A 14,771-nucleotide genomic window follows, 5' to 3' on the forward strand; every position below is an offset into this window, starting at 1 on the left:
TGGTGCAGTTCTGCATCGTTTGCTTGTAGCATCGTATCAGCGTCTATCGCGGGCTGCTCCATTGAGGCCGCAAACAATGTCAGCCCCTCCCTCTCTCGAGCATCGTAACAAAGACAGCCCCGTCTCTGTCGGACGAACCCATCTCAACGACCAAGAACAATGGATAGAGCCGCAGCCATTCCAGTCGAAGATTGAAGCCTTTGTTGAATTGTACAATTTTGCTGCAGACCTATGTACACGCATTCTCGAAGCACGCTACGCTAAGTACACGCCGATTTCGTCTTCTTTCTTTCTTCATTGCTCCCTAACGAACAAGCCCGCCATACCCATACCGGTCCCAACACACATACTAACCACCCCGACCTCGCCGCCCGTCCGGCCAAGGCCGTGCATGAGCGTACTCGTCATGCGCGCCCCCGTCGCGCCGAGCGGGTGACCCAGCGCGATCGCGCCGCCGTCCGGGTTGACCTTGCCCTGCTCCCACGCGCCCTCGAGCCCGAGCTCGCGCGCGCAGTAGATGGCCTGGCTCGCGAACGCCTCGTTGATCTCCCAGCGGTCGACGTCGCGCGTCTCGAGCCCGAGCCGGCCCAGCAGCTTCGGGATCACCACCGCGGGCCCGACGCCCATCTCGTCGGGCGCGCACCCCGCCGTCGCGGCCGCCACGAACTTGCCCAGGATGCTGCCCGTCAGCCCCAGCGCCGTCGCCGTGCTGCGCCGCATCAGCAGCGTCGCGGCCGCGCCGTCCGAGACCTGGCTCGAGTTGCCCGCCGTGCTGGTCCCGTCGGCCTTGAACGCAGGCTTGAGCTTCGCGAGCGCCTCGAGCGTCGCGCCGGCGCGGATCCCGTCGTCCTGGGTCACCTCGATCTGTTTTTCCTCGCCGACCTTGTTGCCCTGCTTGTCGATCTCTTGGAACCGCGTGTGCACTTTCACAATCTCCTGGTCGAAGGCGCCCTCGGCCTGCGCCTTGGCGGCCCGCCGGTGCGACTCGACCGCGAACGCGTCCTGCTCCTTGCGGCCGACGCCGTACCGCGCCGCCACGTTCTCGGACGTGAGGCCCATGGGCATGATGCAGTCGCGGGCGTGGTGGTTGTCGCTCTCTTTCAGCGCCGGCCAGAGGTCGACCGGGATGGCGCGGCTGCCGTAGTTGCGCGTCATGCTCTCCATGCCGGCCGCGATGCCGGTATCGATGGCCTCGCTGCGGATCTGGCCCGCGACCGCGGCGATGCTCTGCAGCGACGAGCTGCACGCGCGGTTCACCGTGTAGAGGCTGGTCGAGTTGGGGAAGCCGACGTGGTTCATGGCCATGCGGGCGGCCTTGGAGCCGCCGAGCTCGGACAGGACCACGCCGACGGCGACGTCGTGGACGGCCTCGGGCGGCAGGTTCGGGTTCGCGTCGAGGGTCGCGCGCAGGACGACCGAGAGCAGCTCCTCGGGGTAGGCGTCTTTGAGCTGCCCCTTGTAGGACCGGCAGACGGGCGTGCGCAGGGAGGACAGTATGACGATGTCCGAGGGGGCCTTGGCCAGAACGTTGGAGAGGCCCTTGGGGAGCGCCATGATGGGTGGTGACAATGGTTGATTAACTGCACAGAACGGATGGCTGGCGAATCACCAGGACTAAATCATGGACGAGAGACGGAGCGAGATCGAAACGACCAGCGGCGAAGAGGTAAGAAGTATCTGGACATGGTGGAATTCGAAACAGCAACAGCAGCATAGATCGGCTTAAAGTGTCCGGGTTTGGACTCTTCCACGGGCAGGTATGGAGACACTCAAGGTGGGGGGATAAACACACTTCCGAGCTAACCCGGCGACTTTGAAGCTCCCCAGGCAATTGACTTCGGCAAATCCGGCGAGTTCTTAACCCCACGGGGCGACGGAGAGCGCAACAGCACATGGTGGGATAAAAGTTCGACGGACAAAAAGCTGGTCGTCACTACCATCAGCATCAGGCAGTAATAATAAGGGTGCCTTTGAGGCAGGGCACAAAATGTCATTCTCGTACCTCCATTTTATATAACTAGCTAAGTATTTGTCTATCTATGAAGTATGCGAATACCAACGAGGGGGAATACGTCCTGTCAACAGCATTACGTCTCTATCCCAAACCTCGGGTAACTTTTGAAAGCTGCAAATAGCAGCCGCTATAGAGCTTTCCCTTCCCTTCCACACCTAAACTAGCCAGGGTATAATACACATTGTCATGAATCTCGTAAACCTATCCCATGTCGTAAATCAAATTTCGTCAATCCCCACGCAAAAGCCCCGCGGCCATGCCAGACCACTCCTGCCTTTTTCTGTACTGTATGCTAGCCCGTTAGCTGTTCATAATGCCAAGTCCAATCTTACCGCCTGCCAAGCGAGATTTCTTGGGAGGGCTTGTGAAGACATCGCGCCTGCTCTCGTCCACATCAGGCGCTGCCGTAAACTTTCGCTTCTCCGAGACTCCGGGCTTGTTGACACCGGCATATAGCTTGGCTTGGAGCTTGGCCGATCTCTCAGCCGGCGCGGGTGTTATCTCCCGGGATCCAACCGAGCTTGCCACCTCAAAGCTCTCTCTCGGGGGTCGCGTCGTAGCATCTCGGAAGCTGCTTGGCTAGCCTGGCTTTCGTATACCTCTTCCTCGTCATCGTGATGGCGCTGCGAACGCTTGGTTGGACCTCCAGATCCGGACGTCATGAACGATTGTGTCGCAGCAGCAACCGACGCTAGAGCGACGCGGTCTATGTCCTCGTTATCTTCAGCAGAGATCGTACTCTCTCTGCTTTTTCGACCTCTTTTGGACGTGGGTGTTTCTGGTACAACCCGCGTGTCGGCGGGGAAGCGGACTGGGGGCTCAGAATGCGGAACTAGATCGGCCGAGGGAAGCAGGACCGAGTGGTCACCCCGAGGGCGGGGATTTGGCGTAGTGGGAAGTGACGAGAGCGACTGGACGCCACGAGTATGTTTCGGGGGGTTGGCGCGGTGCGAGACGGGTTGCCCCTAAAGGGGTCGAGGGTGCACTGTTGTCTTCGCGAGTGAGAGCTTGCAGCAAGGCAGCGAAACCGGCCTGGCTCGTATCATTCTCCTGCCGAGGGTCACGGTGGTGAGTATGAATATGACTGAGGGAGTGAGAGTGGGCATGATGGTGCGGGTGGGTAGCTCGAGGCGTCTGCCGCGTAGTGGCTCGGGGTTGCTGAGGTGTTGCAATAGCAGGTGTTTTGGGCGTTAGCGCACCATGGAAAACACCACCTGGAGAACACAGCATGTGGAAGTGTTCACGATTCTCTCGGATGCGTGTAAGAAGCATGTCGCGCTCATCCGTCAAGCTAATGATTTCGTCTTCTTTTTGTTGGATGACCTTTTTGGCGAGTTTCGAGCGCTTGCGCAGACTTTCAACCTCATCAACAGCGGCTTCGTACAAGACCTTGAGATGCAAATACTTGGCGTGGGTGGATTCAGCTGCGGCGCTCAGCTCGCGGCGAGCTTGACGAGAATATTCGGCCTGGCGTAAAACCTCCACTTCTCGGCGCATCATCTCGTGCTCGACGGCAGCTCTGTTCGCCTCTTCCTCGGCCTGCATCCTGAGTAGGTTGTACTGTAGCTTATGATGAGCAGTCTCCATTTTCGATCGAGCGTTCTCGGCCAGGCAGGACTGGAACATGGCCCTGAGTTCCTCAACAGACGCATCCGAAATCTGGTTTGCGGTAGGCGGAAGATACTCCGCAGCATTGGGTAGGGGATGGTCTCGGCGGTTCAGAGGATTAGAAGTCGTTGCAGGAGGCGAGAACATGTTTGCCCTTTGAGAGCTAATGTACCTAGAGGCTGTCCAGCAGAAGGACCATTGGGTTGCGGTACTTGAGACGATGGCGGCGGGGTCAGAGAAGAGGGGATAATTTGGGAGGAAGGGCTGTGATGGTCATTCAATTCGGGTTTGAGCGATGCGTCTGGTTCGATTGGCGACGCAGGGCCTTCCGTCGAGGGGATTGAAGCTTGGGAGTGCGAGAAGGGCAGGGCGTCAGGCGGGGTGACTGGAACCTCGTCCGCGACGGTATCGTGGTCCGGAGAAGTCATGTTCGCGTCGACTGGCATGGTCGGCGATGTGGTAGAGCAGGACTCTTTCCAGGTAGTGGCGAAGCGGGCGACAATACGTTGCGGTGGTATCGCAAAGCGTGGGCAGCGGCAGCGACGTTGCAGCTTGACCGTTTCTTGGGAGCCTGAATCTTGCGACTGGTGCCCGCTCTATCGGCAGGATAGTAAGTACCAAACAGAGAGTCGGGATCGACGAACAATGGGCGCGCTGGGCACGCCTGTACTAGGCGAGGCGCAGGTTGACAAGAGAGGAGGGCTCGTCGTGACCACTATTGACCAATACTGATTGAAAGTGCGGCGGTGACGAAGTGTGCCGTTGATCGGTTGGGATGAGTAAGGAAGTACGGAGTACTGTCTGCAGACGACGGTTGCCGGGGAGCGTTGGAAGCGAGTCTTTGCTCGACTGGATGGAGCTCACTGTTAGCCTTTTCGCACTTTTGACATGCCGTCCGCAGTTTGGGGAGGAAGTTAGGTACAGGATAAGTACCTACTAGCCTATATCAGCAGCGATGGGTACTTACGTCTACCTGGCTCTAGATAGCTCTCCATTGGTGATGGCTGGAGGTGGCTGGAAAACCAACAAGAGCCTGAACTGAATTGACTGGAAGGCTGGGCTGGTGGTAACGCACAGACTCGCTTCGTCTTTTCACAGTGACCTGAGCTTTTGCTTGTCGTTGCTGGAAAATCCTGCAAACTGTATGGTTGGCCAGACGGAGCTTGACCCCAGCAGGCACTAAACCCAGTTGGTGATGGCATCAACTGAAGGAAGCTCAACTTTTTGACTTTCTGTACCGAAATCCAAGAATCAATCATCTTCTGCTAGCCAGGGGTATCTCTGGCTGGCGATCATTCCGGCTGTCCTATCAATACCTTAGGCGAGTATCAATGATACAACCTCATCACAAAACTCGCAATACAAGCAAGCTACCCACTGCGTCGGCCTTGTCTTGTCGCGTCTTTCATTGGGTATGATTGCCAATATCGGAGTCTGCATTTTGATCTTCCTGCCAATCCCATCTGGGGCTTGGATGAAACCACCGAGCACCAATCAACCCAAAAATATAACCCTCAAGCCAGTATGCATACGTAAAGTATCAACGCAATGGACAATGTTCGCGTAAACATCCCAACCGTGAATACCTTCCGTGTTTGGCAGGAGTACTATTCTCGAAACTTGGGGTAATCAGGGGCGTATCTTGCAGAAGGGGTTCGAGGGGTAACACACCAATTGCGCAAGCCAGATACGATCCCTCTTCATACATCATCATAGCCATACGACCCACGAGTCATTCGCTACCTGGCGTAATAGCGGCCGCCAACCAAGAAGCTCTGCGAATTACCTATGATGCATACACCACATACGGCAGCTTACAAAGCTTGCGTAGGTAAGTGTAGACATAGTGATCAAGTAAATCAATGTTGGTATGTGTGTGCTACACGTTCTTCACTCAGCTGATTTCTTGTATCCCAAGAAATACACTCGACTATGTCGGGTAGGTAGAGAGAGGGGTGGGTGTTGTTGGATGGTCACTCGGAACTCCTCCCAATATGTATGCAATTTCTGTCTGGATCAGCACGGTCTGATTGGTCCCATGTTTGACAGGGTCGCACCGCGCTTCGTCGTTTGATCACATCCGATGAAACATTGTTCAGAGAGTCGAAGCTCAGAGACCGAAACCTGTCCCGGCCCGTTTTGACATGTATCGTCTTCATCGGTGGGAAACGGTATGCGGGTCCAGCTTAAGCCACACCATCATTGAGGCAGATTATTCTGGTGCAGACACTGATCCATCTTTTCTAGCTGCGTAGGTATCATGCAATGGTACTTACTGATGTTCTCTGGCCTCGCGACACGAGAATTGCTTGGAGTTCCAGCACGCAGTTGCTGTGGCCGCTCTTCAGGTGAGAAGACGGAAGCACCCCGCAGGTTCCCGCAACTAATGCCCAGGTATGTTCTGCTTTTGGGAAGGGCAGGGAGGCTAGGCAGGGGGTGCCTTGCAGCGAACGTCCCTTTGGGAAGGACCAGTCGACCAGCGCTGGGACCAGGGTCGCACTTTAATCAACAGTCCCGACTGCGCAACCTGCCAGAAGTCGCGCCTGGAAGGCTCATTGGTCTTGTCTTTGCACAAACACGTCAACCCGAACGCCATCTTATCAATGGGTGCAGGAAAGGGGAACGCCATGTACAATCCTCCTACATCTCATCCTCACCACCAGATTGCCCGGTCGTCCAGCACAGGAATCGCCTTGACAAGTGCACTTGACGTGACACTGAACTGCACAGATATACATATGTGCTAAACCAGATCGCTACAGTGTAGCCAGTCGCCGCCCTCCTCCCTGGTGCGGCCCCTAGCTCCTCGGACTCCAGTACGACGGTGCTACCTGGTAGCTTGGATGGGTCGTTGGGGTAAGAATAGCAACTGCAGAACTACCTAGAAACACTAAATAAAGGTAAGTGACTACAGACTACATCTGCCGCCCTGCTGCCGCCCTCCCGCCTTCCGCTCCAGCTAATTCAATGGAAGCTGCAATAGTGCTGTAGCTTGTAACACCTTCCCAACAAGCTTCGGTCCCTTGTGGTACCTGCTTCGTCGTTTTTCTGAGACATCAATCTCTCGGGTTCCCTTCCAGAAGACTCGACAAACGACCGGTCGCCTGTAGCCATTCCCAGCTTGCTATCTGACGAGCCAGGGCCTCGTACGTGGTATGCTTCAATGCGCCCATGTGCTTGCGCCTCCTGTCTTTGTCTTAACCACGACCACATTAAGCTTCCGAGCGAGTCAAGGCTTCCGACATGGACGACAATAAGCGCCTGAGCACTGCTTCCAACAGGCTGAGTGCCATCCCACGACCAACATCTCGATTGCCAGTGCCCCGAAGCTCGGCCATTCAGACCACCACGTCCTGGACAACTGCCAATGGCCTGCGCCCTGCTCCATCCAGAGAGAGCCTCAGACCGAGTTCAAGCAGCAACGATGTCCGATCGACGACTACAAATTCAAGGCTGCGATCCTCGGTTTCGCGGGATCAACTCGATGCACCAGCTACCACCGCTTCTGCCAACAGCTTTCGAAAGCCGCAACGACCAGGAGGGCCGCCTATAGGCTCACAGGGTACACTACAAGGCGTGAAGAGTCGAAGCGTGTCTCGAGATCCGCTCAGTCGGATTACTGGGGATACTCGTTCTCAGCAGCCTATCGCCATTCGGAAGAGGCAATCTTCTGTGCAGCTCGCTGGTAACTACGGCCGAGACGGGTCGCCTATGGACGAGGAGAATACCCCAGAAATGCCCCCATCCCGGAAAAGCTCAATGGGTGAGGAGGCCTCTTCTTTCGATACCCTCAAGACCCCATCGAGGAATTCGAGGCCATCTCTGAGTGAGAGGACCATCGAGACCCTTTCTCAACTGCCATCTTCACCTGTGATCAAGAGGAACGGATCTAGCTTTTACGACAATGATGGGTTTTATAGACCGGCCTCACGAGCCGGAAGCGGGGGTCCCGGCCAGGTTCCAGCTACCAGTCTGATGGATCCAGCGGACCGGCAGGAAGGTCGTCAAGTCGTCCGGGATCCAGCTCTGGCCCTGCCGATAATCTCTATACAAACTTCAGAGCCTCAACCACCACTTACCGGCCGCCATTGGCGTCGGTCCCAGGGACTCCATCTAGGCGAACCTCGTCAATTCCCAAGACACCCAGTGCAATGCCCTCGCCGGCGCCTAGCAAGCATAAGCCGCGTGCATCGCTCGGGCCTCGGACGCCGAGTCCAGAGAAGAACCTGGATGTATCAATATCCAAATACGGCTCGAAAACCGTAGCTCCGCGACCACTGAAGCAAAGAGCCTCCGTCAATGGTCTTTTCAAGAAACCATCGATGTCGTCTCTCGGCAAGCCCGAAGTCGTATCTGAGCTGCATCCTCGACCAACTCGGAAAATATCGCAAGTTTCAGAGAGATCCTCGACAACATCCGCTGAGGACCACCACCCTTCGAATGCCTCGACGGCGTCCACGGCCTTGACGTCTGACTCTGTCGAAGAACCTACGTCCGTAGCCGCGCAAAAGTCCTCGGCTGCACTGCGAGAGCGGATTGCGAAAGCCAAAGCAGCAAAACGGGCAGCTGCCAAACAAGTCTCGGCGGCGGCATTGCCACCTACAGAGGAGGCACCGCTAGTCCCCACTGACACGTCCTTCGACTTCGGTCTCGCTGGCGACCCCTTTAACCAGAACCAATTCGAAACGTCAAATCGAAAGGTCATGCAGACAAGGATCAATGGGGCTCGCACGACAGGTAAACTCAACATCTCAGCCATGGGCCTCAAGGAGATACCCGAAGATGTCCTGAAAATGTACGACCTGGAGTCAATTGGCAAACATGGCGGCTCCTGGGCGGAAAGCGTAGACCTGACGCGGTTTGTCGCAGCCGACAATGAGTTGGAGGTTATTGACGATTCCATTTTCCCGGATACCGATCCGGCCGACTTTGCGGACGAAGAAGATGGCAACGGGCATCAATTTGGTGGCTTGGAGAGTCTAGATCTTCATGGAAATACGATGATCTCTGTGCCTTTGGGCCTCAGACGGCTGCAGTTCCTGACCTCTTTGAATCTGGTAAGATTGCCCCCGGTCTCTGATGATGAACCTGTGCGGCTAACGTTCCTGTAGTCCTCGAATAAACTAGCCAACAACTGTCTCGAAGTCATATCCCAGGTTACTTGCCTGCGCGACCTTAAACTGGGCAACAATCTTCTGTATGGTGCAATGGACCCATGCTTCTCCAAACTGGAGAACCTAGAGATTTTAGATCTGCACGGAAATGAGATCACAGCACTGCCTGAAGGGATCGAGAACCTTACCAGGCTTCGGATCTTGAATCTAAACGAGAACGCCATTGATTCGCTGCCCTTCAAAGCTTTCGCCAAACTTCCTCTAATCGAGTTGCTTGCTCGGAAAAACAGACTGTCGGGGACGCTAATTCATCCAGAAGTCGAGAGTCTTCCTCAGCTACAAATACTGGATGTGTCGGTCAACCAGCTGACACTCCTAGCCTCGGTCGATACGCCGGGTGCCCTTGCCATGCCGTCTCTTCATCAGCTCACTCTATCATGCAATAGGGTTCGGGCACTCCCAGATGTTGGGTCTTGGAAGCGTCTCCTTACGTTGAATGCAGATGAGAATAGCATTGCTGCTATACCCGACGGTTTTACCAAACTCGAGAACCTGAAGCACGTTGATTTTACCAGTAACGATATTCGGGTGATCCCACCTGAGATAGCGCGCATGGATAGCCTTGGAATGCTTCGTCTCTCGGGCAATCCGTTACGCGACAAGAAGTTCACCTCATTGACGACAGAAGAGCTCAAGTCGAATTTGTTTGCGAGACTTGAACCTCCGGCAGATGAGATGGGTGGAATCCAGAACTTCAGCAACGGCATTGATGCGTCAAGTCGTCCAAGAAAGGCGAGCAATGCTGTGAGGCAGGGTGTCTCGGCACACAATGACGACGATGAGAGCCGTTCTGAGCATGAAGACAATTTTGCAACGCCCCCAACATCAGCTCCCCATTCCCCGGCACGATCACGATCTCATACGCTCAGCGGTCAGACCTGGCCCGTTAAGACCGGCGGCATCCTGGATCGATCCAACACTCAATCCTCATCACTTCATCCTGTCGTCTGCTCCAAGATGGCAGCTGAGCAAACGATTCGCGATATCCGTCTGGGCAATAATACTTTCACTACGCTGCCGAACTCTCTGTCTTTCTTCGCCGATACCCTCAGCTCGCTAACGATTGCACACAACCAATTGGTTGGCGAGAGCTATCTTGGCGAGGAGCTTGATCTTACGGCACTCAAGGAACTCAATCTGTCTCATAACCACATCACCAGCCTGGGGCCACTGACGGCACATCTTCGAGCCCCCAACCTACAGAAGATTGACATCAGCTTCAACCGCATTGTTTCGCTTCCTCGGCTGCGCGAGTTCTTTCCCAGTTTGACGGTGCTTCTTGTATCCAATAACCATCTGGAAGATTTAGACCCAGAGTCCATCAAGGGATTGAAGATTGTGGATGCAAACAATAACGACATTCCCCATTTGAATCCTCGGTTGGGACTTCTTGGGGGCGCAGGAAACTTGGAGAGATTGGAAGTCAACGGGAATCGCTTCCGGGTTCCTAGGTGGAACGTCCTGGAACGTGGAACTGAAGCCACTCTACGCTGGCTCAGGGGCAGGGTGCCCGTTGCTGAGATGGGGGAATGGAAAAACAAAGGCGGCAACAATGCTGAGAACGAGGGAAGCACTAACGACCTTGATTAGTCGTCGGTGGTGAAGTTTGCATGGGGTGCGGAATGATTACCATGACTATGGTGGGAAGGTAGGTTTTGTTTCATGACTTGGCTGGCTTCATGTTACGCATCATCATTTCTGGCTCGCGAGACCAACGAGATACCAATTTGTTTTTGGCGGATGGTCCGCCTGTATTATTATTCTTCCACATTGGAACAAAAGGGGCTATGGCGCTGGGAATGACTGAAGAGTACACACGTAGGACGTGCGGATAGTAACTGCAGGTGTATGATTGGGTTGGTCATGGGACATTACTGCTGTGGGCTGACGCAGTTGAGTTGATTCGAATAGAAATTTAATAACATTTCTCATGAGACACATGGCAACTGATTAATTTCCACGTCAAGAGTGACCTTCCTACCATCTAAGCTCGGCAGAAGCGCGTCTGGTTGGTACGCTTTCCCTGTCGGAATCTATGTACGAACCACTCCACAAATCTCATCCTGGCTTATATTCTATGCCCGTCGAGCTCTCCACCAACTCTCGTCGCGTGACTCGGGGTTGATCAGAACCTGGGAACCGAAACGAAATGATAGCCAGCCAGGGTAGGTGGGTAGGTGGCCATTGGAGCGTCGTAGTGACGAGTTAAGGAACTTTGCACGTCATGGGACTACCAATGACGGAGGCAGCATCAATCCTCAGGTTGCGACCGAGAAAAGGTCATGAGTTAGTTGATTGGAAGGACGGAAGGAGCTCATCATAGAGATGTAGAAACGTTCACTCAAGCACAGGGAGAGCAAATGTTGGGATCCATATCTTAGAGCAGATATAAGCATGGCAGATGTAGGCAGACAGGGCATCAGAGATTCGTTTAAAAGACCAGTGTACTTAGAAGTGACTTCAAAGAGTAGGCAACTCGAGGCGAAAAGAAGCATTAGATTCAGTTGAGGACATCACAAATCACAAGCAGTCACCGAGCAAGTCGTGGAATGAAAAGGAACTGTAGATCTCATTGCAACGTGTATGTTCAATTGACAAGTTATCGTTAACATTGAGGGAGTAATTACATTAAATTAATAAAGATTATGACACAAGAACTTCTTCCCCATTTACATTGATCGTGCGCGCATCCTCGGGGCACAGACTCCTCTCGTTTCCAACTCGTTCTGTCGTTTCATCCACTGCATCTCATGTGAAGCTCAACTCGTCCAAAGCTTTATTGTTGTCATGTCATAGCTTTACAGGAAAGCGACAGCGGCGGCCGCGATGGCCAGGAAGCCGCTGCCGACCTTGCCGGCGGCACCAGCGGTGACGACGGGGGACTGGACGGGGTAGCCGCTGCCAGGCGTGGGCGAGCTCTTCATGGTGGTGGGCTGGGCAGCACCAGCGGGGTAGGTCTGGGTGGCGCCAGCGGGGGTGGTCACCGGGTAAGGAGCGACGGGCTTGCTGACGGTGCTGGAAGTCACACCAGTGGCGGGGATGGTGCTGTTGTTGAAGGGCTGAGCCGGGTACTGGCCACCGGGCTGCTGGGGCTGAGCAGGCTGGGTAGGCTGGACGGGGCTGTTAGAGGAGACGGTGGAAGTCTCCTGCTTGGGCTGCTGAGGCTGGGCAGGGTACTGGCCAGTAGGCTGAGCAGGCTGCTTGGGCTGCTCGGAAGTCTTGGGGGCAGGGGGAGAAGAAGAAGAGACACCGGCAGAGGGCTGCTCAGGCTGCTCGGGCTTGGGGGGCTGGCCAACCTGGTAACCACCGCCGGGCTGCTGGGGCTGAGCGGGCTGGGTAGGCTGGACGGGGCTGTTGGAAGAGACAGTGGTCTCAGGCTGGGCAGGCTGCTCAGGCTGCTCGGGCTGGGTAGGTTGCTCGGGCTGCTTGGGCTGCTCAGGCTTAGGGGGCTGACCGACCTGGTAACCGCCGCTGGGCTGCTGGGGCTGAGCGGGCTGGGTAGGCTGGACGGGGCTGTTGGAAGAGACAGTGGTCTCAGGCTGGGCAGGCTGCTCAGGCTGCTGGGGCTGAGCGGGGTACTCGCCAGTAGGCTTGGGCTGCTCAGGCTGGGCAGGCTGCTCAGGGGCGGGGGCAACGGCGTAACCGTCACGGGCCTTCTGCTGAGTGGGGTACTTGGCGCCGGTAGGCTGGGCGGGGTAGTTGGTAGGGGGGCTCACGACAGTGGTGCGGTTGCAAGGAACCATGACAGTAGAGTCAATGACCTTGGTGGTGACAGCCTCAGTGGTGTGAGGGTGCTTGGGAGCCTGAGCGGGGCCAGTGGCGGTGACGGTGGTCTTGGAGCCAGCGCCGCAGTTGGGGCAAGCGACGTAGGTGTAGGTCTGCTGGGGGCCGTTGGTGATAGCGTTGGTAGCACCAGTAGCAGTGACGGAGGCAGAGGGAGAGCCGTTGCCACCGTTGCCGTTGCCAGAGCCGTTGTTGCCAGAGCCGTTGCCGTTGTCAGAGCCATTACCGTTACCGCCGTTGTTGGAGCCGTTGCCGGAGCCGTTGTTGCCGTTGTCGGAACCGTTGCCGTTGCCGTTGTTGCCAGAGCCGTTGCCGTTGCCGTTGCCGTTGTCGGAACCGTTGCCGTTGCCGTTGCCGTTGTCGGAACCGTTGCCGTTGCCGTTGCCGTTGTCGGAACCGTTGCCGTTGCCGTTGCCGTTGCCGTTGTTGCCGTTGCCGTTGCCGTTGGCACCAGTGGGCTGGGGCTTAGCACCGTAGGGGTCACCACCAGCACCAGCACCAGGAGCGCCGTTGTCGCCACCGTTGCCGGAACCGTTACCGGCACCGTCAGTGGGGCTCTTGGAAGCAGTGGCAGAAGCAGCAGGGGCAGAGGGGCTGCCGTTGTTGTCACCGCCGTTACCACCGCCGTTGCCGTTGCCGTTGCCGCCAGTGGGGCGGGGGCCGTGGGCGCAGTTGGTCTTGGTGGGGATCTCGAGTACCTCGACCATGAGCTCAGGGGCGAGGTGGACAAGGCTGACATCGTTGAGGGCGACATCGAGGTCGATGGCGACACCGACATCAATACCCCAGGCCTCCTCGGAGACGGGGCAGCTGGGAGTGTCGCAAAGGTCGAGCTTGAGGTTCATGACATCAGCGACGACAGCGAGGGCGACACCAGCACCGACATCGGGCAGGATGGGGAGGAGATCGTTGAGGTGCAGGTCAAGGCCAACGATGGCAGCGACGCGGAGGCGGAGGAAGGCCTCAACCTTGGCGCAGCCAACGGTGACGTAGATGGGCAGAAGCTTGACGTAGGTGCCGTCAACATCAGCCTGGAGAGGGGCCTCCTCGAGGAGGTTGGTGGTGATCTTGAACTCCTTGCCGAGAGAGATCTCAGCGCCGAGGCCGGCAGAGATAGGAAGCTCAGCGGAGAGGATCAGGTCGAGGTAGACCTGAGCCTTGACATCCAGGAGACCGGGGAGGTTGAGCTCGATAACCTGGTCAGGCTTGAAGAGCTCAAGAGCGATGTAGGCACCAGCGTAGAGATCGACCTCGAGATCGAGCTTAGCGTGGAAGTCCTTGATGGAGACCTCCAGGTAAGGGAGGGGCTTGTCAACACCGACCGTCACGTCAATGGAACCGTGGACACCACAGTCGTTGCAAATGACGGCGAGGCCGACATCGACATCGGTCTGGAGGTCGAGGACGTTGGGAACCTTGGCGGCCAGGTCGACGGCAGCGACGACAACCAAGGGCTCGTCGAGGAGAGTGAGGTCGACATCGACGCGGGCATCGGCGACCTTGCCATCCTTCAGGAGGGTGACATCGGGCTTGACACCTTGGCCGCCGATGATGTTGCGCTCGACGACGGAAGGAACGAGGGGGCTGGCCACGGCGAGGGATGCCGCCGAGGCAGCGGCCATGAGGCCGCGGGTTGTGAAGAACATGTCTAGAAGGAAGGACAGTTTTGTATTATTCGTTGATAAAGAATGGACTGGAGCAGTATGGGAACTATCTCCAAAAAGAGTGACTGCCGGGAGCGCAAAAGGGAACTGTGGTGTTCACCTGTTTGGAAGCTTGAGGCTGAGGAGTGAGGAACAAAAGAAGTCGGATTAGAGGCGGCAGACGGCCGTCTTTTCTACTACTCGCTCGTGAGATGAGAGGATTCCGGGCCCCATGCTGGGCCATGGCAATCCCGATTTGCCCCCTATGGGAAACTCTGGAGCGCGACATGGGTCGGGCTGAAGCACATGCTGGCGTGGCCCGATGACTGCGTCTGGTGTAGGCCCTAGTTTGGTGCCGCGAAGGTGATTCGGATCGTCGGCGAGCAAATGGGCAGCATGTCCAGCTCGCCCATGGTTCGGGAAGTGAACATGTCGACCGCGGTTGGCTCGCCCTGGCAGCGGTCAAGTTGGTTGCTGGGACCGGGGGTCGCATGTGGAGTGGTTCCTGGCGGAAGACTGGCGGACTGGGGTTCGTGCCGGGGTCCATCT

The 14,771-nt window shown here is 56.4% G+C and overlaps 4 protein-coding genes across 4 annotated transcripts; 1 reads left to right on the top strand and 3 right to left on the bottom strand.

Moving 5' to 3' along the window:
* Nucleotides 1-294: 294 nt before the first annotated feature.
* Nucleotides 295-1,554, bottom strand: PG997_005578 (uncharacterized protein; the record flags this gene model as incomplete). The annotated part of the gene is made up of 1 exon (XM_066809893.1): nucleotides 295-1,554. The coding sequence occupies one exon, from the start codon at nucleotides 1,552-1,554 to the stop codon at nucleotides 295-297; it is 1,260 nt and encodes a 419-aa protein (XP_066668816.1).
* A 760-nt stretch (nucleotides 1,555-2,314) lies between these two features.
* On the bottom strand, nucleotides 2,315-4,068 carry PG997_005579 (uncharacterized protein; the record flags this gene model as incomplete). The annotated part of the gene is made up of 4 exons (XM_066809894.1): nucleotides 2,315-2,492; nucleotides 2,543-2,773; nucleotides 2,883-3,723; nucleotides 3,795-4,068. 4 exons carry the CDS (start codon nucleotides 4,066-4,068, stop codon nucleotides 2,315-2,317), a joined length of 1,524 nt encoding a protein of 507 aa, XP_066668817.1.
* A 2,797-nt stretch (nucleotides 4,069-6,865) lies between these two features.
* PG997_005580 (uncharacterized protein) lies at nucleotides 6,866-10,386 on the top strand (the record flags this gene model as incomplete). The annotated part of the gene is made up of 3 exons (XM_066809895.1): nucleotides 6,866-7,715; nucleotides 7,889-8,679; nucleotides 8,734-10,386. 3 exons carry the CDS (start codon nucleotides 6,866-6,868, stop codon nucleotides 10,384-10,386), a joined length of 3,294 nt encoding a protein of 1,097 aa, XP_066668818.1.
* A 1,208-nt stretch (nucleotides 10,387-11,594) lies between these two features.
* On the bottom strand, nucleotides 11,595-14,225 carry PG997_005581 (uncharacterized protein; the record flags this gene model as incomplete). Its single annotated transcript, XM_066809896.1, has 1 exon — nucleotides 11,595-14,225. One exon carries the CDS (start codon nucleotides 14,223-14,225, stop codon nucleotides 11,595-11,597), a length of 2,631 nt encoding a protein of 876 aa, XP_066668819.1.
* Nucleotides 14,226-14,771: the final 546 nt, after the last annotated feature.

Source organism: Apiospora hydei (genome assembly GCF_038363865.1).
Source record: "Apiospora hydei strain CBS 114990 chromosome Unknown utg000005l_segment0_segment0, whole genome shotgun sequence".
In the NCBI taxonomy this organism is placed as follows: domain Eukaryota; kingdom Fungi; phylum Ascomycota; class Sordariomycetes; order Amphisphaeriales; family Apiosporaceae; genus Apiospora; species Apiospora hydei.